This window comes from Triticum aestivum, chromosome 2D, assembly GCF_018294505.1.
Source record: "Triticum aestivum cultivar Chinese Spring chromosome 2D, IWGSC CS RefSeq v2.1, whole genome shotgun sequence".
NCBI lineage: Eukaryota > Viridiplantae > Streptophyta > Magnoliopsida > Poales > Poaceae > Triticum > Triticum aestivum.
The window spans coordinates 26,688,600-26,712,752 of record NC_057799.1 but is presented as its reverse complement, the minus strand read 5'-3'; the positions used below and the strand labels follow the sequence as shown (position 1 = coordinate 26,712,752).

The 24,153-nt window shown below is 46.4% G+C and overlaps 4 protein-coding genes across 6 annotated transcripts; 3 read left to right on the top strand and 1 right to left on the bottom strand.

Moving 5' to 3' along the window:
• Window positions 1–1,522: 1,522 nt before the first annotated feature.
• LOC123048446 (acyl transferase 15-like) lies at window positions 1,523–3,217 on the bottom strand. The gene has a single exon (XM_044471547.1). The coding sequence runs from the start codon at window positions 3,168–3,170 to the stop codon at window positions 1,917–1,919; it is 1,254 nt and encodes a 417-aa protein (XP_044327482.1). The 5' UTR covers window positions 3,171–3,217; the 3' UTR covers window positions 1,523–1,916.
• Window positions 3,218–5,053: 1,836 nt separating this feature from the next.
• Window positions 5,054–6,926, top strand: LOC123048445 (F-box protein At3g07870-like). Its single transcript, XM_044471546.1, has 2 exons — window positions 5,054–6,037; window positions 6,381–6,926. Exons 1-2 carry the CDS (start codon window positions 5,231–5,233, stop codon window positions 6,750–6,752), a joined length of 1,179 nt encoding a protein of 392 aa, XP_044327481.1. The 5' UTR covers window positions 5,054–5,230; the 3' UTR covers window positions 6,753–6,926.
• A 4,812-nt stretch (window positions 6,927–11,738) lies between these two features.
• Window positions 11,739–18,247, top strand: LOC123051222 (THO complex subunit 4D). The gene is made up of 7 exons (XM_044474033.1): window positions 11,739–11,915; window positions 13,388–13,600; window positions 14,411–14,545; window positions 14,637–14,705; window positions 16,411–16,601; window positions 17,230–17,277; window positions 17,728–18,247. Exons 2-7 carry the CDS (start codon window positions 13,445–13,447, stop codon window positions 17,972–17,974), a joined length of 846 nt encoding a protein of 281 aa, XP_044329968.1. The 5' UTR covers window positions 11,739–11,915; window positions 13,388–13,444; the 3' UTR covers window positions 17,975–18,247.
• A 377-nt stretch (window positions 18,248–18,624) lies between these two features.
• LOC123051223 (uncharacterized) lies at window positions 18,625–21,585 on the top strand. Of its 3 annotated transcripts, none has more exons than XM_044474034.1 (7): window positions 18,625–18,852; window positions 18,983–19,238; window positions 19,430–19,471; window positions 19,595–19,759; window positions 19,848–20,028; window positions 20,232–20,417; window positions 20,533–21,584. In XM_044474034.1, exons 1-5 carry the CDS (start codon window positions 18,773–18,775, stop codon window positions 20,004–20,006), a joined length of 702 nt encoding a protein of 233 aa, XP_044329969.1. In that variant the 5' UTR covers window positions 18,625–18,772; the 3' UTR covers window positions 20,007–20,028; window positions 20,232–20,417; window positions 20,533–21,584. The 3 variants fall into 3 exon arrangements, with proteins under 3 accessions (XP_044329969.1, XP_044329970.1, XP_044329971.1); XM_044474035.1 differs by having other exon boundaries at window positions 18,715–18,852; window positions 19,012–19,238; window positions 20,533–21,585; XM_044474036.1 differs by lacking the exon at window positions 18,625–18,852 and having other exon boundaries at window positions 18,859–19,238; window positions 20,533–21,585.
• The last annotated feature ends 2,568 nt before the right edge of the window (window positions 21,586–24,153 follow it).

The following is a 24,153-nucleotide window of genomic DNA, read 5'->3' as shown; positions in this document are numbered from 1 at the left end:
CTGTAAACCAAACACACCCTGAATCTATAAACACATGGCTGCTTGATCAAACTAGTGGTGACCCTTTGGGCAATTTGGACTGCCTCCGTAATGGGGAGTCTGGTGCATCTGCGGTGGTTGTAGGGATCATACGGGCATGTTCATGGGATCCTCAGTTATTGTCTTCTCCAACATTAACGACCCAGCAAGCCTCAAGGCCTTGCATGCCGAGAAGCTCAAGCTCTGGCTCACGACCTACTACCACATAAGGTTATTATTTCATCTGACTGTAAAACGATGGTAGAAGAAATTAAGAACGAAACTAGTAGCAGGTATGGTGCTATAGTTAAGGAGATGAGGGCAACTGAACTTCTGCCTGACAGCTGCGAGGTTATTTTTGAAGGTCGCGAGAACAACTCGAATGCTCATAGTTTGGCTAAGTACTCAGTTTTACTTGATCAGGGTCGCCATTTGTGGCTTGGTGCTCCGCATGACCCATTTTGTATTTCAATGAACATTATCGAGCAATAAAGCTTAGCCTTTCCTACAAACAAAAGAGTCTAGCTTTCGCTAAATAAAAACCAAACTACTATGAGGATCCCATGAGCAATAAAACTAAATAAAAAAAAAGCTCTTTAGAGCATCTCCAACAGGCGCCCAAAAAATGCCTCGCACGCTAAAAACCATCGTTTTTTGTGCGCCAGAGACAAAAAACAACGCTCTAGCGAACGCTGTAAAATAGAGCGCGCACACAAAACTTTAGCGCACGGGTGTGCGCGCGGGCTGCTGGGCTGCAAATTTGAGGCGCTGGATTGTGCACGGGGGTTGCTGCAAGTGGGGCCGTCGGATTGGGCGCCGTGTTTTTGTACATATGAAAAACCTCTTCGTCGCTCTCGTTTGCAAAAAGACTATTTTAGCGCTGTAAAAGAATTACACCACGCCGAGGCGAAGCGCGTGTGTTGGAGATTTGGAATCAGACTGCAAATACTTCACGCTCACTGGTTAGAGCATCTCCAATAGCGGCGGCAAAAACCCCCCGCGCGCGGTAAACTGCCATTTTAGCGCGCGCGACTTTTTGCGCGCTCCAGCGGAGGCGGGAAACTAGGGCGCGCGGGAAACGATTGCGCGTGCGGGGAAAAAAGCGGGAGGTCGCGCGCTAGATTTGGCGACCCACTTCCGGCGCGCCTATAAATTGCTGCGGCCGCCACGCGGCCTCCCATCACTATCCACATTGCCACGCGCCCTCTCCGCGCTTCCTGTGCTTCTTCTGCCGCTTCCTCGCCCCGCCACCAACGTCCTTTTTATATTAGTTCGGAGTGCATATGTTGTTTGTGCGAGAGCGTGCGTGCAGTATTTTTGTAGCGCCTGTTGGAGCTACTCACCGCGCGCTAAGTTTACAGCGGCCGCTGGAGCCAGCGCTCCGCGCCGTGTAAAAACAGACGTTCGACGCGCTGCAAACACTTTTTAAACGTGTCGCGCGTTGGGCGGCTGTTGAAGATGCTGTTAACAATTCGGAAGTTCATGCAAAGATGCAACGCACGAAGATTCAAAAGAACTTTATTCTCTCGAGGCACGTATTTTGTATACCACTCACGTGTACTTCCCAAAGTTACACCTTGACAATAACGAACGCGATACTTCCTTCGTCCGGAAATACTTGTCGGAGGAATGAATGTATTTAGACATATTTTAGTTCTAGATATATCCATTTTTATTCATTTCTGCAACAAGTATTTCCGGACGGAGGGAGTATAAATTTAGCACAGCACATCACATCACGTTATGAGTCTGTTTGTTTGAACGTGGCCACATTGTGTCGGCAAAGCTGTTGTTGCGCAGAGGGAGGAAGCTGCAGCGACGGAGATTAATTGATCGTTCGACGAGCGGAAGCGAGGAAAGAAAATGGAGTACAAGAGAAACCAAATGATAGAGCGTGTCTACATGTCGAGGGCGGCCAGCTCCCGTAGGAACGCCTCGGCGTGCTCCGGCGTGACGCAGCGGGACAAGACGTTGACGCCGTCCTCCCCCTTGCATGGCGGGCACACCACGCAGAAGAACCCCACCGCCTTCTCCGGCTGCCACATCACCCTCGCCGGCTTCCCGCGCCCCAAGTCCGTCGCCTCCAGCCCAAGCTTCTGCCAGCTGGAGACGGCGATCGCGTGGTACCTCGGGGACGACATGAGCCTGCCCAGGTCGTTCCCTGAGGCGACGCCGGCGTCCATCAGCAGATCCAGTATGTCCGCGTGGCCCTTTATGAGCTTCACCAGGTCCCTGATCTCGGCGCCCGCCACCGCGCCGCTCGTCGCCAGGACCAGCTGGCTGCCGAAGCAGTTGCCGTAGTAGCCGCTCTCGGCGCCGACCTTCTCGCGCATGTTTTTCGGGAAGAAGAGCATCGCGGGGTCGGCGGCGCCGGAGCCGGAGAAGATCGCGCGGGTGCGGCTCCGCCAGAGCGCCGCGGCCACGACCTCGAACGTCGTGCAGTCGCCGCCGCACTCGGCCTTGACGCGGCTGATCAGGCCGGAGGGGATCGTGACGTCCAGGCTCGCCAGCTCCTCCGTTAGGACCTGCATCTGGGACCTCAGCGCGGCGACCACGGGCGTCGGGATGGGCGGGATGGTGGCGCCCGACCTGACGGGGGCGACGGACGGCGCCCCCATCCCGCGGGCCAGCTCGCCCACGGCCTGCAGGAACTGCGCGATCCCGGCGCCGTCGGCCATGACGTGGTTCCACGTCACCCCGACGACGAACCCGCCGCAGGTGAACTCCGTGACCTGCATCAGCAGCAAGGCGTCGCTGAGGCGACACAGCTCTCCAGGGTAACGAACGGTGAGCTCCCTGAGGAGCCCCATCGACGGCGCCGTCATGGCTTGCTCCAGGGCACAGCTAGCCGACGCGGCCACGAAAGGCACGCCCTCGCCGGTGCAGGAGATGTTGAGGTACACGTCGTCGTCGGCTCCGGCGACGAGCCGGCCGGCCATCGGGTAGTAGGGCACCAGTGCCCGCGACAGGGCCTTCTTGATGGTCTCGGCGGGGTCGTCGATCGGCTCGTCGAAGACGAGGAGAAGCGCCATCGGAATAGGAATCTGAACCTTGTCGAAGGAGGAGAGACTGATGGTGCCGGTTGGCGTCCCCGGCTCCGACGGGCCGACGACCACCACCGGCGACTTTGTCACTACAGCGTCACTCATCATGCAATGACGACGATCTCTCGGATCAATTCGATGCTCCTAACACCCGGCTGGCCTGGCTGTTTATATAGACACACAGAGCTTAAGCTTCGGTTGTGATCCAGCTGCATCTTGGTTGGCGATTGAGTTGAAATCCAGCTCATCATTTTTATGCAGTCGACCAGGATAATCTTTTTTTAGATGGAAGTTGACTCGGATATTCAAATCAAGATTTTGTACAGGCTGCCTATACATTATTTGCTAAATAAATTGGGGGCGTGGGACGTGTATGATATAATTAATCCAACGACGATCTTCGGTTGAAGATTTTGCCACAAGTTGGCATGTTCACTTGTCTCTTCTCTTTTTTTCTTCAAATTTCATCCATCGTTATATCAGGCTGATACAATCGCACCTGAAGCATCTCCAATAGAACATGTAAATTTGGACATGTAAATGTAGGTGTTGTATAATTCACATCACTCAAAAGTGGGTTTTACATCTTTGAAAAAGACCCAAATCCGATAGATAATGTAAAACGGTGATGTAAATGGACAACTCCAATAGGCGATGTAAACCGGAGATGCAAAAACGGCCGGCCGCCGCACGGCCGCCGTAGCTGTTGTTCAGCTGCTGTACAGCCGCACAAATTCGAATAAAACATCCGATAATCAAATTAAAAATTACACATGCCCACAATATCAAATTATTACATAGTTCATCAAATCCACAAATGCATCACACATACAACATAGTTTTGCACAATACACAAACAAATAAATGAAACTAGGCGGCTGACCAAGGCCCGGGCTGCCGCGTGGTGACCTCCCATGCCGGCGTGTATTTCGGCCAGGAGCTGTTGCCCCTCCTCTTCGGATATGCACCTTTGAAGGACCCCTGTAGTGCTTCTTTTATAAAGCTCTCCCTCGTGCACCTTGTAAGCTTTAGAGCACCAGATTATGCGTCGGGCCTCTGTTTGGTCATCGGGAAGCTCTTGTCGCAGGAGGTAAGCGAGTAAGGGTTCGGCCCACGAGGCGATGACGGCCATGATTACGTGGGCCGAAGGTGTTTTCTCGAGTGTGGAGCCGCCAATGATGTGGTCGTCGGGCTCGATTTCTCGCGGTACGATTTGGGTGTGCTCATTGACTGTTGTGCCAGTGGCCTCGTCGTGCCATGTTACGGATGGCTTAAAGAGCCTTTCCAGAAATGTGTTTTTAGGAACAGGGTCGCGCTTGGCGCCCGTGCGGGCAAGGATATCCGCTGCTTGATCACTATCTCTAGCGACATAATGGAATCCGAGTCCTTCAGATCGGGTTGACATCCTTAGGACGACGTTTCTATATGCCGCCATTTTGTGGTCTTTGGCGTTGAATTCACCATTGACCGAAGAGATGGCGAGATTGGTACGGATGGAGTTTCTGTTGCCTCGGATCTGGCTAGTAGATAGGTAGGGTTTTAGTCCTCGCAGGGGTGGCGCTTGGACGGATGGCGCCACTTCTTCTTCGAGTCAGTCTTCCGGGCTCTGATACTCCGCAAGTTCGTCCGTTGGGACGGATTAGACGAAGCTCCGGCGTAGATTTCTGCCAGCTCCTCGGGGCGGTGCGTTCGCATCGGCAATATTTGATGTCAGGTTCTTCAGATCGATTCAACGGTTCAACGGCGACGACTGCAGCTCCGGGGCGTTGGTCCTTAGGGGCACTTGCATGAAAACTTCCCGGCTATCATGGACAATGTCAAACCAGCTCGGTATAGGAGCGGCGACAGCGGCGCGTCGGCGGTGGTCGTTCGGTGGCCCATGACCTCTACGTAATTTTTATTATGTTTGAGGTGTTTTATACTTCCGATGAATCTTTATAATATATCTTATCCTTTTTCGCAAAAAAACAACGCTACAAATTAACCCAACAGTTCACCCGTACGTTTGCAATTTGTCCGTGTTATTAGGAACCCTAGGTCTGTGCTTGGCAACCACTCCTAGATATGAGGATATTATTAGGTAAAGATTGATCGAGATCGCAACAGCCGAGCCAAGAGCCGAACTCGCATCTGGCTAGCTAGCACTAGCGCAGGCGATCAAGGTAAGGATGCCACGGGAATTGTCCTCGGACGTGCTCGTGAGCATCGTCCTGCGGCTCCCTCCGAGCACCCGGCGGCTGACCCGCCTGGTCTGCCGTCACTGGCGCGACGTCGTGGACACGCGCACGGCGGAGATGCAGAGCCGCGCCAAGCTTCTCGTCGGCACCGGCGAGGGCTCCGCGTACGTCGTCGTGGACGATCCATCAATATCAGCAGGGAGCCCCGGAAGATATCTTTGGAAAAACAACGACGCCAACGCCCGCCCTGGCCCCCGCGAAGGCACGATGCCGATGGTCGTCGGCACCTGCAACGGCCTGATCTGCCTCCGCGACAAGCGGAAGCCCGACGCCGCCATCACTCTGGTCAACCCGGTCACCGGCGAGAGGCTGTCTATCCCGCCGCTGCCGTCAACCGCCGGCGTCCCGGAAAGGACCTGCTTAGTAGGCTGGCACGAGGCGTACGGCTTCGGGTACCACCCCACGGCCGGGCGGTACAAGATCGTGCATGTGGACGCCTACGCTAAGAGAGGAAACTTGCAGCAGTTGAAGGTCTTCACGTTGGGGGAGTCGTCATGGCGGGACGTTGCCACGGGCTCTCTCCCGAGATGCAATTACAGCGCCGGCATCGTGGGGGTGGACGGCACCATGTACTGGGCCGCGAAGAATGGAAAGAAGCTCATGGCGTTCGACCTCGACCGCGAGCGCCTCAGCTTCATCAAGTCGCCACCGGATGCGCGGTCTGGCGGATGGCACCTGACGAAGGTGCGGGGGAGGTTGGGGATCCTGTATTCTCTCTCACCGGCTGAAAAATCATCGGTATGTATTTACGGAATTATTATACACTTAGGATCCGTCTATGCCCAATAAGTAGACTTATGTCCCAATCAATTCAGAAAAGTGAAATTATGTTTAGAAAAAGTATATCGTGTAGCAGTAATTTACTAAACTAAAGCCGATCCTTTCTAAATTGATTGAGGCTTAAGAATAAGAAGTAGCAAAACCTGGGTAATTGATTTTTTCCATTAGATAAAGAAAATGACATTGTTCACTTAAGTTCCGCACCCTTCGTTATCGTGTAAGTAGTGGGCATCAGTCGATTGAATTTATTTGTTCACATGAAAGTATTGCATCTTTAAATTTGTTTGAGTTACATATGCAGGTCTGGGTTCTAGAGGACTCGTTGAGAATGAAAGAGCACAAGTGGAGCCGGTTGTACATAGTGGAGTCGGACATACCACCGTACTCATCGCCAATGTCCTGCCATCTCACTAGGGATGTCGTGAGTAAACACAAGTTGAGCAACGATAACGGTGTGGTGGAGATCCATGACAAAAGTTGGGGAAGGATAATCCTTAGTAGACACACATTCGTCTATGTGGAGACAACAGAGCCGCTATGTGTTTATAGATGTTGGTCTTTTTTTTTTCGATTATGCATAGCACGCGTATCATTTTATAAAGAGAGGGAAAGGGCATACAGAACCCTCCACTGGTGTGACATTACATTTTACATGTTACACCTCGACGCTTAGTCCACTCCACTCCACACTTGTGGTCAACCTTGATGTTTATAGGTGTTGGTCTTAGAGGTAGCACCAGTATTTGCGTAGCACCAGTATTTGCCTACATGAGATTTTTTGCTTCTTTTAAATGTCAAGATCTTTTACAGTACTCTCAATTCAATAAGCATGAATTTGGTTCAGATATGACTATCCTTGAGAGGAGTCGTCGTCTTTTCTTCATGCAGATTCCTGTACACATGCAATAACGCACTGGAGACTGAGCTTGCTGCTTGCTTGGAGGGCATTGCGCTCACTTTGTTTATCCTCGAGACTGACTGCACGGTGGCAGCCAGCATCTATACACGGTGAGGAACAGTCCTGCCAAATCGAATTGAACCACATCAGTGCGACACAGGGAAAGAGGCCGCAGGTAAGCGGTAATACGAAGTTATCCTACAGCTGCAGCAACATACTTGACTAAATGAAACTTACATGTCTCTAAAAATCAGAGCATCCGCATGAATCAACTCCAAGCATAGGAACCCTCCTTCTTTCCTTAGAACTCTGAAACACACAAATCCATGTGGAACTAGTTAGATGTGAACGAAGATAAACCAGTCAGATTTCTGGAGACATACAACAAGACCGGCAGCAGGAAATCTCCTGAAAAGGAACATCTAATCCACATGGAGGCAATCTTACAACACAAATGAATACTAGTGTTGTCAAAGATCAATACTACTACAAAAATGACTGGCAGAGAATAGAGGAGAAGATACAGAGACGGAGTTATGCTCACACACTAACATTCGCTATGCAAGATATACAGTTTCTTGTTTTATGAACTTTTCAGTTTTGACGCTTTCTAGTTTTCATAACTTTATGTTCCAGGCACTTTTAGAAACAATATTGGAAAATTACAGGATTTTTGAAACTTAAAAAAAAACTTTAGAAATTGAATTTCTTGAAATTTTGAAATTTCAAATTTTGTGAACTTTTAAATTTTTGGAACTTACAACAAAAAAACAAAAACAAAAATCCTACATGGGTGTGTGCCCCACCAGGAAAATGAGAAGAGATATAGAGAAGGGGTAAAACCACATGTGTGCCCCTCACCCACCGCGTCTTAATAGAGAAGCCCACCTCCTCTCCCCAGTTGCGTCCCAACAGAGATCCCTCCTCAACGTGCGAGATGTGTGCAATCACCCGGGAGTTAATCTAGAAGTAGTGGCCTTAGCCTTTGCATGCATTTCTTAGCTGTTTGGATGGGAGCCCAGAGCTGCCCTGCCAATTATCTGGTCGTTGACCGATGTGTTGGTAGGTGTTTGGATCATAGCCAATTTTCTGGATCCCTGCCAATTATTTGGTCACCCTTTCAGATTCTGCAGCAATCCGTGGGCAAATCCCTGGCGGCCAAATCCATCACCAAAATTTTGGCAAGCCCTCGCTTTGGTAGGGCTGGCATGGGCACCAACCAAACAGCCCCGTATATCTAACTCCAACCGTTGTACCTTAGCATTAATTTTCTACAACAACAACAACAATCCTCCTTTTCTTTGATCATCACTAATACAAACAAATTTTTGTTCCATCTTCAATCTTCGCCTTAAGCATCTAGCCGGATAGCTATCTAAATGAGTCTCCGATAAAAACATCCAGATCCACATCTCTCTATACATCCAGCAAAGCTTGAACTGTCGGTCCATTCCCGAAGCCCCGACAGTTCCAAGATAAGAGTGTATTGCTCCCGGCGGTCACCCTCATGGGTTGCCGCCGAGCCTTTGAAAGTTCCACTGTGTACTGTATTGTCGATTGCTACTCCATATTTTCCTTTTCCTTTTTCTTGTTTTTTATTTCCTTATGGTGGCTCTAAGGGGTCTACCATAGTACTTCCATAAAAAGTGCCAACCATGTCTGCCACCTTAGATGGCTCATCTGCAGGAACCCTTTAAATTCTGCTCATCCCCCCATATCCACATTGGAGTTTGACGCCAATATCTTTCTTGCCGAAAGAACTACTCTGTCATGTTAACATCACTAACCCGCCGCATATTTCCTATTTTTTCCGACGATGCATTCTAATTAGGGTATGGGATTCCGTATGTGCATACGCTCCGTTCCACCACTAACTCCCTTGACCATTATAGACTCGCCCTCTGACATTGTTCCTATTCCATTCATGATCTGGGCCATCACCTCTTCCAGAACCCTACCAAAGGGTACACCACCACTTCCACTTCCATTACATCTTCCAGAGTCGCGTCTGCCACCCCACACTCATGTGCATGAGGATCTCTTGCTGATGTACATATTGTTTGCAAGAAGGACTCATGAGCATGAAGGTACATTTCCTATATTCACACCATTTGCTCTGATGCATATAGCCAAGATACATGTAACTCATTGCTTGCTCTATCATGATCATGCATTCACATGCTCTTATATTCATATTTACATGAATGCATACTTGTAGGGGGAGCCTATGCATGTTACATGTCCTTCCAAAGCTTTACCTGCCTTTCTCTATATCTTTATTTAAAGCTTTGATGTATATTGTCATCAATTACCAAAAAGGGGAGATTGAAAGCACAAGTGCTCCCTGGGTGATTTTGGTAATTAATGTCAACATATTTCTTGTTGGACTAATACTTCTATCTAGTATGTTTCAGATAAGTTCAACAGTGGAGTGGCATGGACAAGAGGATGTGGAACCCCTTCTAGATGCTAAGGACAAAGGATTGGCTCAAGCTCAAAGCTCATGACTCTACATTTTCTATTTCAGCGATCCAAGATCACATTGAGTCCATAGGAAAGCCAATATTATAAAAAGGGGATGAGGTGTTGCTTAATGGCTTGCTTGCTCTAAGTGCTTAGTGATATGCTCCAAAGCCCTCAACCACTTTCTCACAACCACTTTTGTCCCAAACCAAAAGTCAAACTTGGCCCCACCGATTTGATCTATCCGGCGCCACAGAGTTCAGTTGACATGGCCACTGCCACAAACCCTAATCAATTCGGTCTCACCGATGGGATCTTGGTCTCACCGAGATGGGCTTGCAAACTCTCTGTTGCCTATTGCAATAATTTCGGTCTCACCGAGATCTGCAATCGGTCCCACCGAGTTTGCTTGACCAACTCTCTGTTTCGCTTATTACCAAAATCGGTCCCACCGAGTTTGTGTAATCGGTCAAACCAAGGTGAGGTTTTACCCTAACCCTAGCACATCGGTCCCACCGTGTTGATCATATTTGTCCCACCGAAATGCCTAACGGTCACATTTTGAACTAAATCGGTCCGACCGAGTTTTCTGATTCGGTCCCACCGAGTTTGGTAAATTATGTGTAACGGTTAGATTTTGTGTGAAGGCTATATATACCCCTCCACCCTCTCTTCATTCATGGAGAAAGCCATTAGAACATGCCTACACTTCCAGCATTCATTTTCTGAGAGAGAACCACCTACTCATGTGTTGAGACCAAGACATTCCATTCCAACCACATAAATCTTGATCTCTAGCCTTCCCCAAGTTGCTTTCCGCTCAAATCATCTTTCCACCAAATCCAAATCCGTGAGAGAGAGTTGAGTGTTGGGGAGACTATCATTTGAAGCACAAGAGCAAGGAGTTCATCATCAACACACCATCTATTACCTTTTGGAGAGTGGTGTCTCCTAGATTAGTTAGGTGTCACTTGGGAGCCTCCGTCAAGATTGTGGAGTTGAACCAAGGAGTTTGTACGGGCAAGGAGATCGCCTACTTCGTGAAGATCTACCCTAGTGAGGCAAGTCCTTCGTGGGCGACGACCATGGTGGGATAGACAAGGTTGCTTCTTCGTGGACCCTTCGTGGGTGGAGCCCTTCGTGGACTCGCGTAGCCGTTACCCTTCGTGGGTTGAAGTCTCCATCAACGTGGATGTACGATAGCACCACCTATCGGAACCACGGATAAAAAACTCCGAGTCTCCAATTGCGTTTGCACACTCCAATCCCATCCCTTTACTTTCTTGCAAATTCCATGCTTTACTTTCCGCTGCTCATATGCTCACACGTTGTAACTAGGAAGGTAGTAAGTGTTATGCCTTTTGTCCTCATAACGAGTCCATTAAACACACATTCTTTGAATGTAAGCATACTTGTGTGGTACGGTCCATAGTCCATATATCTTAAAACGTCCAACAGTCCGGTGGAGCGCATAATATGATTGGAAACTAGTTGAGGGGTACGTATTGATAAAAATTCCATTCACATATATTCGTCGGGGGCATCCTTATGTTGGAGTCATTGGCTTTCCAGAAATGATGTGGTTTCAACTCGATCTTGTGTAGGTTATTCATGCATGTACATACTGGCTCCATACTTGGTCTATTATGCAGGTATCGGGTGATAGAGACCTATTTTCCATGGTGTCTAACTAGCTAAATCTTACGAGCACAGAGGTTTTCTTCAACCATGGGGGGTTGTGTAGTCTTTGGATAATACTTCCCCGTCTTAGTTTTTTCCTATTTTTTTCTTCTGTAAAATGGTTTAATCCACCCTTGCATTCTTTTCGACAATCAACCCTTCACATACTTGAATACCTCTTTCGTCGACATTCGCACCTCCGTAGGCATATCGAGGGATTCCTTTCTTATAAAAGTGCTTCTTATTGTACCTCTAAAACTTCTTCACTTCAGCCTTCAAGTCATTGGGACAACCCTTGCTAAAGAACACAGAAGATCTCCAAATTTACTCTTTGACCCGAGGCATTGCAATACAAGTTCAGAACTTCTCTAATTTCCTCGATGAATACCTCTCGAAGGAGCCAGCACATCAAAAACTACCGAGAAAGAAGCCAATGACCTTTGCACAATATGCCCTTAATTAGTTTTTCTAGGATCAGGTACCCTTAATAATTAGGTTTTTTTCGAGACTCTTCGAAGAAAACCATCCCCGGTAAATGGGTTGCACCGTGGCACGAAGGGCCTGGTAGGCCAATGTTATTTGGGCCGTGAGCTGACCGTGGCTGGACCTGGACTGGACCAAGTAAGTCCTCACGCTAGCCTGAGAGCCTGGAGCTGACGAGAGACCAATTCCTCCCGACTCCCCAAGAGACAGCCAGCGCCGCCAGGCAGCAGCGGCGACGGTTGACGGCGACGGCGACGGCGGCAGCAGCGCAGGTGCGGCAGAAGCGTCGGCGGGAAGGCGGCGGCAGCGCAGGTGCGTCCAGGCCATACCCGTCCGCGCAACCTCTAATTTTCTTCCGTCCGCCGCCACTGGACGAGGGTCTAGCTAGGGTTTTGATTCCAGCGTAGCTCGACGCACCCGGTGCTCGTGTTGTTTCCTTGTTCGATCCGCTTTAGTCGGGCAGTGTCCGCTGGGATTGACAGTTCGAGCCTTGCCGGGCGAGGGAGTGAGGGGATTTAGGTTACAATTCGTATCTTGCTGGGCTGTGCAGCAGCCTGCCACTGGGCCGCAGCAAGCGCTTATGCCCGTGCGCTCGTGGGTTAAATTATAGATGCAGATAGGAGGGGATAGATGTATGTCATGACCTAGCCTATGATTTGATTGGGTTAGGTGTAGCGGATCTGGCGAAGAACAGCAGGGGTCAGAAGAGAGGAGATTTGGGAGGAAGATGAAAGAGAGGAGGACACATATAACTTATTTCTTCATTGATAATTTATTAGATCAGTTACAAACCCATGCCCACTCACCCGGACACGGACACTGACACCGGAACCCTAGAGTGAGGGTTAGGATCTAAGGCGTTTGTTTACAACCTCCTGGTTCATGTTGATTCAGACACGTGTTGGTGGGTTGAATTCGCTTTTCCTGGACACTAAAAAATTGGTGATTCCCAAATAGTGTGTCCTGAACGGGGAATTATCTGGCTCACAAGTTCTTTACAAGCAATGCTTATGCACAGTGTGATCCAACCCTGCCTACAGAAATCTGTGAGGGCTTAAAAATCCTACCAGATTTAATGTTGTAGTAAGTTGTAAACAGTATACTCCCTCTGTAAAGAAATGTTGTCCTCTGTAAACATTGGAATAGTATTATTAGTAAAGATACTAAGATGCATGAGTAATTCATTAGTGCATTGTCTTGATAGTGTCAGGTTGGCTATCATTTGTTTATGATTGGCACCACACTCTGGAGATTTCTTTGGATTGGATCTTTCTACCGAAGTATTTATTACGATTAGTATAATCCTTTTGATGCAGGTCGTTCTTTTTTTATCAGTATAAAAAAAATGCTCCTAGGCGTGCGCTTAAGTGTGCCTAGGTGCTTGGCGACAACAAAATGCCTAGCGCTTAATCGTGTAGGCGTGCACTTAGGCGAGATAAGCACTAGGCGGTGGCAAAATGCAAAATTAACGCCCAACGCTTTCTTTATTCTTGTTTTAATAACTGCATTTGCTACTTGTTTGCCTTCTCTTATTTGCATTTGCTGCTTGTTGTCCTTTTTTTTTATTTGCATTTGCTGCTTGTTAAGTTTTACTTTTGTTATTTATGTATACATATGGATGTATTGTAATGGAGCAGGCATGTTATCTGCAATTTTTGCCCTTACAGTTGGCAGCATTATAAACTCATCATCTGTCACAACTTACATGCTTGTTTAGTTTCTTATGGGTTTGGATTATATGCAATGTTCATCTCTAACTCTTGAAGCTATTATCTGTTTTGCAGATTGTCATTCTATTGTTCAAGACTTGTCTTATCTGCTGTAGACTGAAACAACTCAGGATGTCATTTTATGCAAGAAGAGGTGGAGATAGGGGTAGTGAGCGTTTTCAAGGAGGAGGAGGACGAGGTGGATATGCCATGCGTGGGAGATCAGGGCTTCCTCCTCGAGGACCACTTGGGATTAACGCTCGACCATCTGCACGCATTATTGCTAAGGCAAGGCCAAACCTGTCACTTCATTTTTGTTCATGGTCAGATTCCTGAATAAAGTAGAAAACTGAATGATGCGAGTGGAGAACATCCCTGAGATCTTTATATGGAGGAGCAGTAGTAACAGTGTTGTTTACCATTAATGGGGCCTTTGTTGGCTAGAGCATCTCATTGATCATGTGGAGGGGCAGAAGTAACTTTGGTATTCTGATGAATACTTTGTTGGGTAGAGCACCGCCAAGCTTTCATTTATGGGTGACAGAAGTAACTGATGAATACATCTAACGGAAACTTTGAAGGATACCACCTGTTCATCAAACACATGGAGGGGGAAATACATGAAAAAGAAAATTCATGCAGTCCTTGCAATTTTATGTGTCTGGTTAATGTGGCACTGAAGCAAGAGTCTCCGCTGATCTTGTTGCTATGTTTGAAACTTTATGGAGTTCCATGATTCAATGTGTATGGTACATGAGACACTAATGGTTTTTGGAACTGCAATGTGCTGCTCCTCAGACAGTTCTGGACTGTACTCCAGTGGTGTGCTTCTGGACTGTCTCCTGAGGAAAGAGCTTTAAGCCATTTATATATTTGGCTTTCGATATATGTGATATTGTTGGAACTCTTTCCTCTCAATCATTAGCTTTATGCAGTATTTCATAGCTTGGCTGTTCTTCAGTAGCCTGTTGCTACACAATGGTTGATGCATATTCCAAGTGGTTCCTAATAGTTATCATGATCATCTCAAAAGTTTGAGGTGGCATTCTTCTATGACAGACATGTTTCCTCACATGCTGGTCATTTGGCATTTTTCAGTCTTTTAGCAGAACCAAAGACATGACCTGGAGACCTGATCTATTTAGTGATAGTATGGCGGCTAGTGGAATCGAAACTGGTACAAAATTGTACATTTCAAACTTGGACTATCGTGTTTCCAATGAGGATATAAAGGTTGGTGAAACAAGTAGACAGCCTGAATTTACCAGTCCTAGATTGCTATATATTAACTATTACACTAACCTATTTTTAATTTGCCTTTCAGGAGCTGTTTTCAGAAGTTGGTCATTTGAAACGCTTTGCTGTTCACTTTGATGGTTATGGTCGCCAAAATGTTCGTAACTCTTTTGGCATTTCAGCTTTAAGTATTGAGCATATTTAGCATGCCTTTTAAGAAATGTTTATGCATCATATGTTCTATATGAAAACTCAAAGTGACTTAGGGGCTGTTTGGTTCTAGGCCTAACCATGCCACACTTTGCCATATAATAGTCACACTTGCCTAAGGTTAGTTCTTCAAAATGAGAGCCACAAATTGGCAAGCCTAAGGGAATCTTGCCACACTTTTTGAGTGTATGTGATGTGGGACCCTAGTGTGGCTTGCCTAAGATGTGGCTTGAACCAAACACCCACTCAAGTTGGTCAAACTTGCCTAACCTTAGGTGTGGCAACCTTAGGCAAACTTAGTCTCAAACCAAACAGCCCCTTACTTTTTTACTTCACCTTGAATGAAAAGTTCATCATTTTTAATACTATATGGAGAGTAAAAATGATACGTATATGTTGAATTGCTTTCAGAGGATATTGAAACCTTTTCGCGTTGTCCCTTCAGCAGTTTCTGTTTGCTCTAGATGAATATATATTCACAGCTTAATTATATGTTAGCGATGACAACTTGTTAGAAAATCTGTTATCTTGCATTTGGTATCATTTGGATAAGGAAAGGGCAAGTCAAACAAGTGGGTAATGTTGGGGTGAACCAAAGAAATTTGGGTAGAACTGGATCTAACTGCGTGTTTGGCAATATTAGGGAAGGGGAATGGGAGTTTAGAGTAGGGAGTTGTATTGAGATTAGACATGGGATGAGTAATTTTATTCCCAATCCTCTGTTTGGCGCACGATAGGAATTATGTGTGAGAACTGAGGACAAATTGTATTCCCTTGTTTGGTTTGTGGGAATTGGTGAGGGACTAGACAAACGAAGTTAACATAAGTTATGATGAACGGCTAAGATTGACTCGCTAAAACAATTCCCTCCCAACTCCCACCCCCTCCCCTGTTAATAAAACGGTGGCAGCGTGTTTGGTTCGGGGGAATTCGAGATGGGGAATGGGAGTTGAGGGGTGAGGAGATTAAAAGTCCACTGTTTGATTAGAGGGAATGGGAGTTTAAGTAGGAAGGGGAATGGGAGTTGAGGAAGCCAATTCCCACCTATTTCTTCCCAGGGGGTACCCTGTTAATTCGTGAGCAGAGTTTTATCCCACGCTAATTCCCATCATATACCAAACAAGGGAATGGGAGTAAAAATCTACTTCCCATGACTAATCCCTTCATAAACACCCTTGTGCAAACTCCCATTCCCCTGCCTAAGTGTTTACCAAACAGGCTGTGGGAGTTGGAGTCTCAAGTCCCATGACTATTCCCTTATGAATTCCCAATCCCTCCAACCAAACAATAGATTTAAAGTCTCGTACCCCTTCAATTCTCATTCCCTAGCTCTAATTACCCCCAACCAAACAGAGGGACATCAATTGTATTGGTACGCGTCTCTTAACGAGGGTGACTTAAGTACCGGTGGTTTGTGAAGCATCTAGCTTACCGATAGAAGAGGAAATACAGGTCTAGTATTGAGCTAGTTTCTTCTCATATTTTTACCTTGGGTGCAAAAAATGGTTGAGTGCATGCCTATACATTATCTTTTTAGCTAGTGAAGACAATAAGTTTATAGTCTTAGATTAAGTTTACTTGAATACTCGTTTGTATTTATTATTTATCTAGAAACTCTTTGTACTCACTATTTTATTTTTAATTTTTTGAAGGGCACAGCGGAGGTGGTGTTTACAAGGAGGAGTGATGCAATTGCTGCATTGAAACGTTATAATAATGTTCTGCTTGATGGAAAATCTATGAAGATTGAGGTTATTGGAAGTGACCTGGGTTTGTCTATGACACCTCGTATAAATGTTGTCGGGGCATCTAATGGTAGAGCTACGAGAACGGTTGTTATGACGTGAGTGAAAATTTCAAATTTGCCTACTTCACACCATTCATGATTTTTTTTCAATGTTCTACATCTGCCACCAGAAGTGTGTTTGATGGACGTGTTGGATATTTTGCTTTGACGAGTTCAGTGATGTTCTTATGTTGCCTGAACTTTTGCTGGTTTTCTCTTCTAGTATGTAACTTAAAACATCAGCTGGATCACCGCTCTGCCTCAGCCTATGCCAATGCATTGTTTCTTTGTCCAATGTTTTTAACACTAATTGCTTGCCCACAGTGGAAACCCCCCTCTCCTTTTTTTGTTTGTCAGCCAATTTCATGCTAATCTGCCATCTTCTATTTGTCTGATCAGCAACTTCTGCATTTTAGTCATGTAGTTGTCAAATTTACTGAAGTTTGATTACCACAAGTGCAAATCATTTGCCAGTAAGCAGATCCAAGTTGTAAGAGCCTGTTTGGAATATGAGCTTTTTTATTGAATCCTGTCGGACTTGAACTGTTTCCTGTTAAACTCCTGCATTCCAAACGGCTGCTAACTGTGTTTTTACATATTCTTTTAGTTAGCAGTATTTTTGGTGTGTGTATGTGGTCATATATCCACACTATTTTGTTGTATCTAAACAAATGTTACATTTCAGGCCTGAAACGGGTCGGCGTGGTGGTGGTTCCAGCACTAGGCCTTTGAGGTAAAGCTTCTAATGATTTTGACTTTTAATGTGGCAATTCAGTCCGTTACTAGCAATTATTTGGCTTGTGTAGTTTATCCTTGTGTCGTTGTTTGTATTGTTAACTGGTTATTACCAGCAATACTAGGACCTATAAATGATTTTTTTTTGACACATTCTGCTCTCAACTTGCGTGATCAACTGTGATTGGTGAGCATTTTCTTTCTTTCAAGGAAAAACATGACACAAAAGGTTCAGATGTGAGAGTGATAACTGGTAACAGATGCATGCTACTAAATTTCTAGCACGAAGCAGCCATGTTGCCCGTGCCATAGGACAAATTGCTATTTCAGATGTATATATCTATTTTAGTCATGCTGTTTCTTTGAGTTGATGCCCTCGGAACAGGCAGGAATTGTTGTGTTTGGTTTTGTCTTTTTAATTTTTCTCACTCTCAATCTGCCGTTCCAGTAATCCCACCACCAGGTTGAATCGTGGTGCATTCCAAGCTGGACGCGGTGCTTTCCAAGCGGGACGAGGCGGAGGCAGGGGCTATGCTCCGTCACAGGCCCAGTTCCAGGGCCGAGGCAGGGGGCGCGGTCAGTTCCGGGGCCGGGGCCGGGGCCGCGGTCGGGGCAGGAAGGGGGCAGAGAAAAGCGCAGATGACCTGGACAAAGACCTGGAATCCTATCATGCGGAGGCAATGAAGACCGACTGATTGCGGCCAAGTCGGTGGCTGTGCTATCTGTTGGGTGCAAGATTTATCTCATGATGGATGGGATGTATCAGACTGGGAGCAGATCACCATGTATCTGTCTGCTCTGGTTTCCAAAACCAACTCAGCCTCTTCTTAATTTGCAAGCTCTTAGATGTTGTTGCCCTGGAGATTGTCGTGTAAAGTAGAAGAAACAAACGAGCTAGCGATGGTATTTTGCGTCTTGCAACCGATTGCATGCCGGCTTTTGCAAATTTGGCTAGTTTGTGGCCCAGATGTCGTCTTTGACGTTCCTTTGTGGCGCAGTGGTTCTCTATTTCGCTGTGGCTGCAAATTAGTCAGCCTGACGACGGTTCTTATTCTGCCATGTCGGTGAGCACCTCTGTACCAAAATACAAGGTTTTTTTTTTTTGGTTTTGCATATTGCTTAAAAAATGCCTTGCATTTTATTATGGAGGGTTAGTACAAATGAGTAAAGATTGTGGTTTTCTTCCCATGTTGAACCAGCAGTAAAGATTGCTTAGCAGAATTTTTTTTGAACAGGCGCGCACGCACGGGTATGTTACAAGGTTCAGCTGTTAAAGTGGGATAAAAACATTAAGCAACGACAGCGGTAACATATTCCGATTTTGGTTGTGAGGAGTGAAACATTTATTTTTCAGGAGAACCTTTTTTTTGAGAATTTTTTTCAGGAGAACCTAATAATGAAAAACTAGTAACACACGGGCCAGCCCATTTGCGAGACCCACCGCATCGCTCAACAAAATGTGGCCTGTTTCTCCCTAAGAAACAAAACAAAAAATGTGGCCTGTTTCTTTCTTCTCTCTTTTGAGAGAACGTGGCCTGCTTTTGTTTCCGCCATCAGCGCAACTTCCCCAGAGGTAAAGCCCTAGGGCGATCTGCTCTTCCATTTCCAAACCCTAGACATTTTTCAATTTTTTTTTCTAATCCCTAGATTGATCTGGTTCTGTTCTCATCTCCCTCAAATCCTCGACCGATCGATCGATAAAGTTCTTCTCTTCACTTCGAAGCGCGCGCAGGAGAGGAGATGGGGACGGAGATGAAGTCATCGGCAGAGCGGCTGGAAGCCCTAGCAAAGGAGTATCCGGGGTACATCATGGAGCTACTGGCGCACGTCCTCGACAACGACAACCTTACTGTCAAGTACATCCCGGAGGACATCAAGGCGCTCTTCGAGACGCCCTCCGGCTTCGCCATCGACTCCGGCTACCTCTACGACATCAACATCGACTACACCGGCATCCAGGTCTCCTCCCACCTCCTCCACTCATTAATTAATCGCTTCGCCCCTTGTTCATCCAACATTACTTTGCTCTTACGACGTTCTGTGCTCCTAACTTGCATGGAAAACATTACCAAGTGTCATTATTTGATCATCATAGCTAATTATTCCTCTCGATTCAGCATTGATCTTGTTTCGTGCGTGCTGATTTGCAGACCATCTGGGTTCACTGCGGCAACAAGGACTCCGCAGACTTTGTCGGTATCATCACTAACGAACTGCTGCTTATTCAGTTTTTTTTTTGCGTGTGCAGAGCTCACTATGTCTCCTTTCATGCGCCCTTTAACCTCCTCTTACTTATCTGGGAATCCTTTTGTCAGTTTCTCTGGCGAAAGGGATTCCTCAAGCTCGACAACAAATCCACCGCCATCCGCCCCGATGGCATTGATAGCAGCCTTACCAAGCTTATCAAGAAAGAGTGTGATCCTGGGCACATACTACTTGTCGGCGAATCTAAATACAAAGAAGCTATTGAAAGCAATCTGGTTAGTATCGATGCTTTTCCTTGTTGCTTGTGCAAGTGTGCAAAATCCTGATGGCAACTCCAATATTATTGTGTGTGGTCATACACAGGGAATTCCCTGTAGGTGCGATGAAGCCGCGGAGGAGCTGATGTGGGGCCTGCAGAACCTGCTGTATGATCTTGTGCCCGAAGATCGAATCGGAGTTCGGAGAGCAGGACCGCAAGTACCACAGCCGGAAATTACTTGCCTACCTGCATTATTACATTAACCCTGACATCAAGCCTGAAATGGTGAGTCCACTGCTTTAGTTAAAAAAAAAACTTATGCTTCTGTATGTCTTTCGTGGTAGTGTTGTAGTCCATGATATTTCAACTGAAACCTCATCAGTATATACTAGAATTTTTTGGTCCGAAAATATAAGTTTTTCTGTTGAACTGATTAACCCATATATGTGTTCCGATTAATAGTATATATGCCTATTTTATCTGCCCAGATCGATGGAGAGATGGCTCTACTGGCTTCCATCATACCAACAGGAACTACCGCGACAACATGCACAAGCTTGATAATGTGACACCTTGAAAAGATATCTGGCCTCAAGACGGACCATTGGGACACCGTGACGCACGCGACAGCTCTGATAAAGTTGATTGGAGAATCTGTACCCACGCCTAAAAGCGTACGTAAACCTCGTTGACTGATGCTGAATAATCTCATTTAGTGTATTTAACAGACTTTACATGTCAGGAACTGATCAAACTGCATGCACGCGCTTAATTTCCCCTCAATCGCAGATGTTCACCGAGGACGAGAGGAAGAAGATGCTTGAGGGGGTAGGCAAATACGGGGACGAGATCGACAGGGCCACTATGCGGGAAATATTTTCTCGAATGTGCACGAGCGTGCATACTTTCTATTAAAGAGGGAGAATGGGGAAAGAGCCCTTCCGCATTTGGCGTTACATATTACATGAATCCAACTCGACGGCTATGCCAGCCCACTCCACGGCGATACTCCTCTAAGTTACAATCTCGCTCTCGCCCGCCCTGGCACTACCCCAAAAGGACACATCGCCCTTGATGATCCCGGCCATCTTCCATGCTCTGCCCTCGGCTTCAATCCTGGCAAGAATTCGCACTTCGAATTGGCTCTTGTGATTTCGATCGATCAGCGGTTGTATCCGGAGTGCTAGCTAGGTTTTTTTTTTCTTTTCTTTTGATAACAATCCGATCGAGTGCTAGTTGCCAAGCGCAGACCTAGGAGCCCGGCCAGGGTTCATCAATCGTCCTTGGTTTCTTTTTGTAAGACGGCTGCGACTGCGAGCGAGCAAGATTGATCGCACCATCGACGTACCATCTCAGAGGCGCTAGCTGTGTTGTTCGGAGCCGCAATCCACCTCTGCGACCATCGTTTCCTTAGCCTTCTTTTTTCTTGGGCATGCAACCAACAGGGACCCGACCCAATCTCTCTCTCTCGTCTTCTCCAAGTCTCTCCTCCCGGCAACTGCAACTCCCTCCGATGCCGCCTGCGTCCGCGCACCGGAGATATCACTTGTTGGGTCGACGCCCGGCCGTGTGCCGACGTCGCCATCTAATATCGCGGGCTCACGATCGAGCGAGTGGAGCAAACCTCCCTCTGGCGGCTCTTCCTCCGCACCTCGCCGCGGCGGGGCTCCTCATCAGCGTTCGTCAATGTCAGGCAGGCTCGCCGCCAACGAGACAATCATGCTCCATGGGCTCCTCTCCCTCTGACGTACGTCCACCGCCTCCTCTACTGCTGCTCGATCGTCGGCCATCTAATAGGCCTGCCCTGCTTGCTCTGCTCGCCCTCCCTCGCCTTCTCTCCTGGCCATCGCCGCCAAGTCCCAATTCCTAAGTCGCACGCGCTCCCCGCACGCGGATGAATGACTCTTTCTAGCATATATAGAGAGGTCTTAAAAGAAGAAGACGGCATGACCAAGAGAACGAGAAGGCCACGGATCACTGACATGGCGCAAGCCAAACCCTTGATGGATGGCCGGCGGGCATCCCTAGTGGGTTTAATAATGACCCTGGCCGGTAGCATTGACCCACGCTTGTGAAGTCGTGAGACAGCTGTTTCACAATAGTGGTGGACCAACTGGCATGTTACCTTAATAAGCTAATTTATTATTTCAAGCAGTCATTGAAAACCGGTATAGCTTCCTTTGTTTTATTGATGTTGGGAGGTTGATGAGAATTAAATTTAGCATGCTCGGTGAGTTTTTAAATAGCGTGCTTCCCAAAAATCATGAAAAGGGAAGATCTAGAATATATATTAAAAAAAAACTGTAGCCTGAGTATTGTAGTCTTTTGCTCTCCAAGGGGCTCCAGTGCATCATAAGCCGATTTCATTAGCATACTAGATGGATTCACATTTCAGTAGTTCCTTGTAAACTATGTAACAATTTTTCAGGCCGAATAAAGATAGCCGAATGGCTTTACCTCAAACGGAAAACGGCATTCATTCAACAATCTATTTGGTATTACCAAAAATATTCTTGGCATACCAGTACGTCTGTGGCTATATATGAAAATTAACACAACGGCCTTTTTCATCATGACACTACATCCATGCGGAAAGATTTTACCAAACACCAGGATGATTATCTCTTCAGTATTTAGAAAGCAAAACCCAAAGGATGATGATCTATCAGTTCATACATTGGATAAAAACAAAGATCATACTAATATTCTGGTTCCGATTCAAAAAACAAACATCACATTGTTTGAAATTCAGACCATCCCACGACAAAGCATGGTTCCGCAGATTCCAAAATGCACCTCTCATCTCCCATAGACAAGCATGACATTGCGTTCAAAGAGACATTTGTTGGATACAAAATGAGCACCCAGCAAAACGAGTACCCATCCAGAACAGCGTCCCATTCACATGTGACAATCAAAATATAAAGGAAAGCACCAGACTACGCCTAGAGCTCCAAGCTGCACCATCTCCAGCAAAGATTTCTTTTCTCGCCATCCTCACCACCACACGGGACAATCCTACCACGACCAAGAAGCATATCAGCAAAACACATGGGAGTAGGTCAACTATGCCTCAAGTTCTTCAGGAAATTTAACCTAGCTAGCTTAGCATCATCTGTTTGCAAGGATTTTACAGACAGAACACATACCTTAATCAGTCCAGTTTTCTTGTCAAGCTCATATTTCACCTTGCTTCCCTTTGTGATCTCAACAACCTGCCAGGACCAACCTTGTACTCCCTCCGTCCCAAAATAAGTGTCTCAAGCTTAGTACAACTTTGTACTAAAGTTTGTGCAAAGTTGAGTCACTTATTTTGAGACGGAGGGAGTACAAGCTATAAAAGACATAGCCCAAGCTACCTTTTACCAACCAACCTTGTATAAGCTAAAAAGAAACTCCTAGTGCAGAGTGCAATGATGCATCCAGATTGTGCTTCCAGACTCGAACTGCATCTAGCAGATATATGAAGACAAGTCACGTGCAACAAACCACTCGTAAATCTGGTAAAGCAATCTGTACCATCAGAAAAAAAATGTAGTATGCACCTTAGCTAGAAATACATGCAGCAATCAATATCATCAACAACCATCTTCTTGATTCTAAGCATTATCATGAATTCATCCTATCTATTGTGTCTCATATAACTCAAACAGCAAGGAATCAGACATAGGTCGTAGTTGAGCCAAAGGTATGTACTGGACCATGCAACTTTGCTAAAAACCAATAGCAGATTGCTCAAAGATAAACCACACTTCATACGAGCAGACCAAGGTTAACAAAACATTCTTCAAATGGCATCTATTGTGTCTGCAACTCACTGGGCGGGGCAAAGTGTGTGGTTGCCCGCCAATTAGCCCACCCTTCTACTTCAAGCATGAACATAGATATAATCTGAAAGACAACAACACTTGTCAATCTAGAATATTTGGTTATATCTGACCCAATCAAATAATTAGCTGACGATAAGAATCCACAAAAATCAACGATACATATATCGATTTGAGTGTACTGTAGAAAATCTTAGCATTTTGAAGTGACAAAAATCGTATGTGCACACAATACTGATTGTGCTACCTTTAAGAACAACACTTGTAAACACTCAGCGGCTCCGTGGTCTCCACATAGGCAAACGTCTGACAATGGTTGAATAAGGCATCTTTTATAGTGAGGACTCTTGCTCCCGGACTCGTCTCATTGTTCTCCACCATGCCGCTATCGCTGTTCAGCTTGTGTTTGTACACAACATTATTACGTGCCACTCCGCAACCATCAGCCAATTCCTCTGTGAGGAGGTACTGGCTGTGAGCAAAGTGTGGCCTTGTGAGCTGCCAGCTCCACGATGGTGCGTCCCTTCTCACGATGTACCAACGGCTCCATTTGTGCTCTCTCGTTGTCGCTTCGACCTCTAGA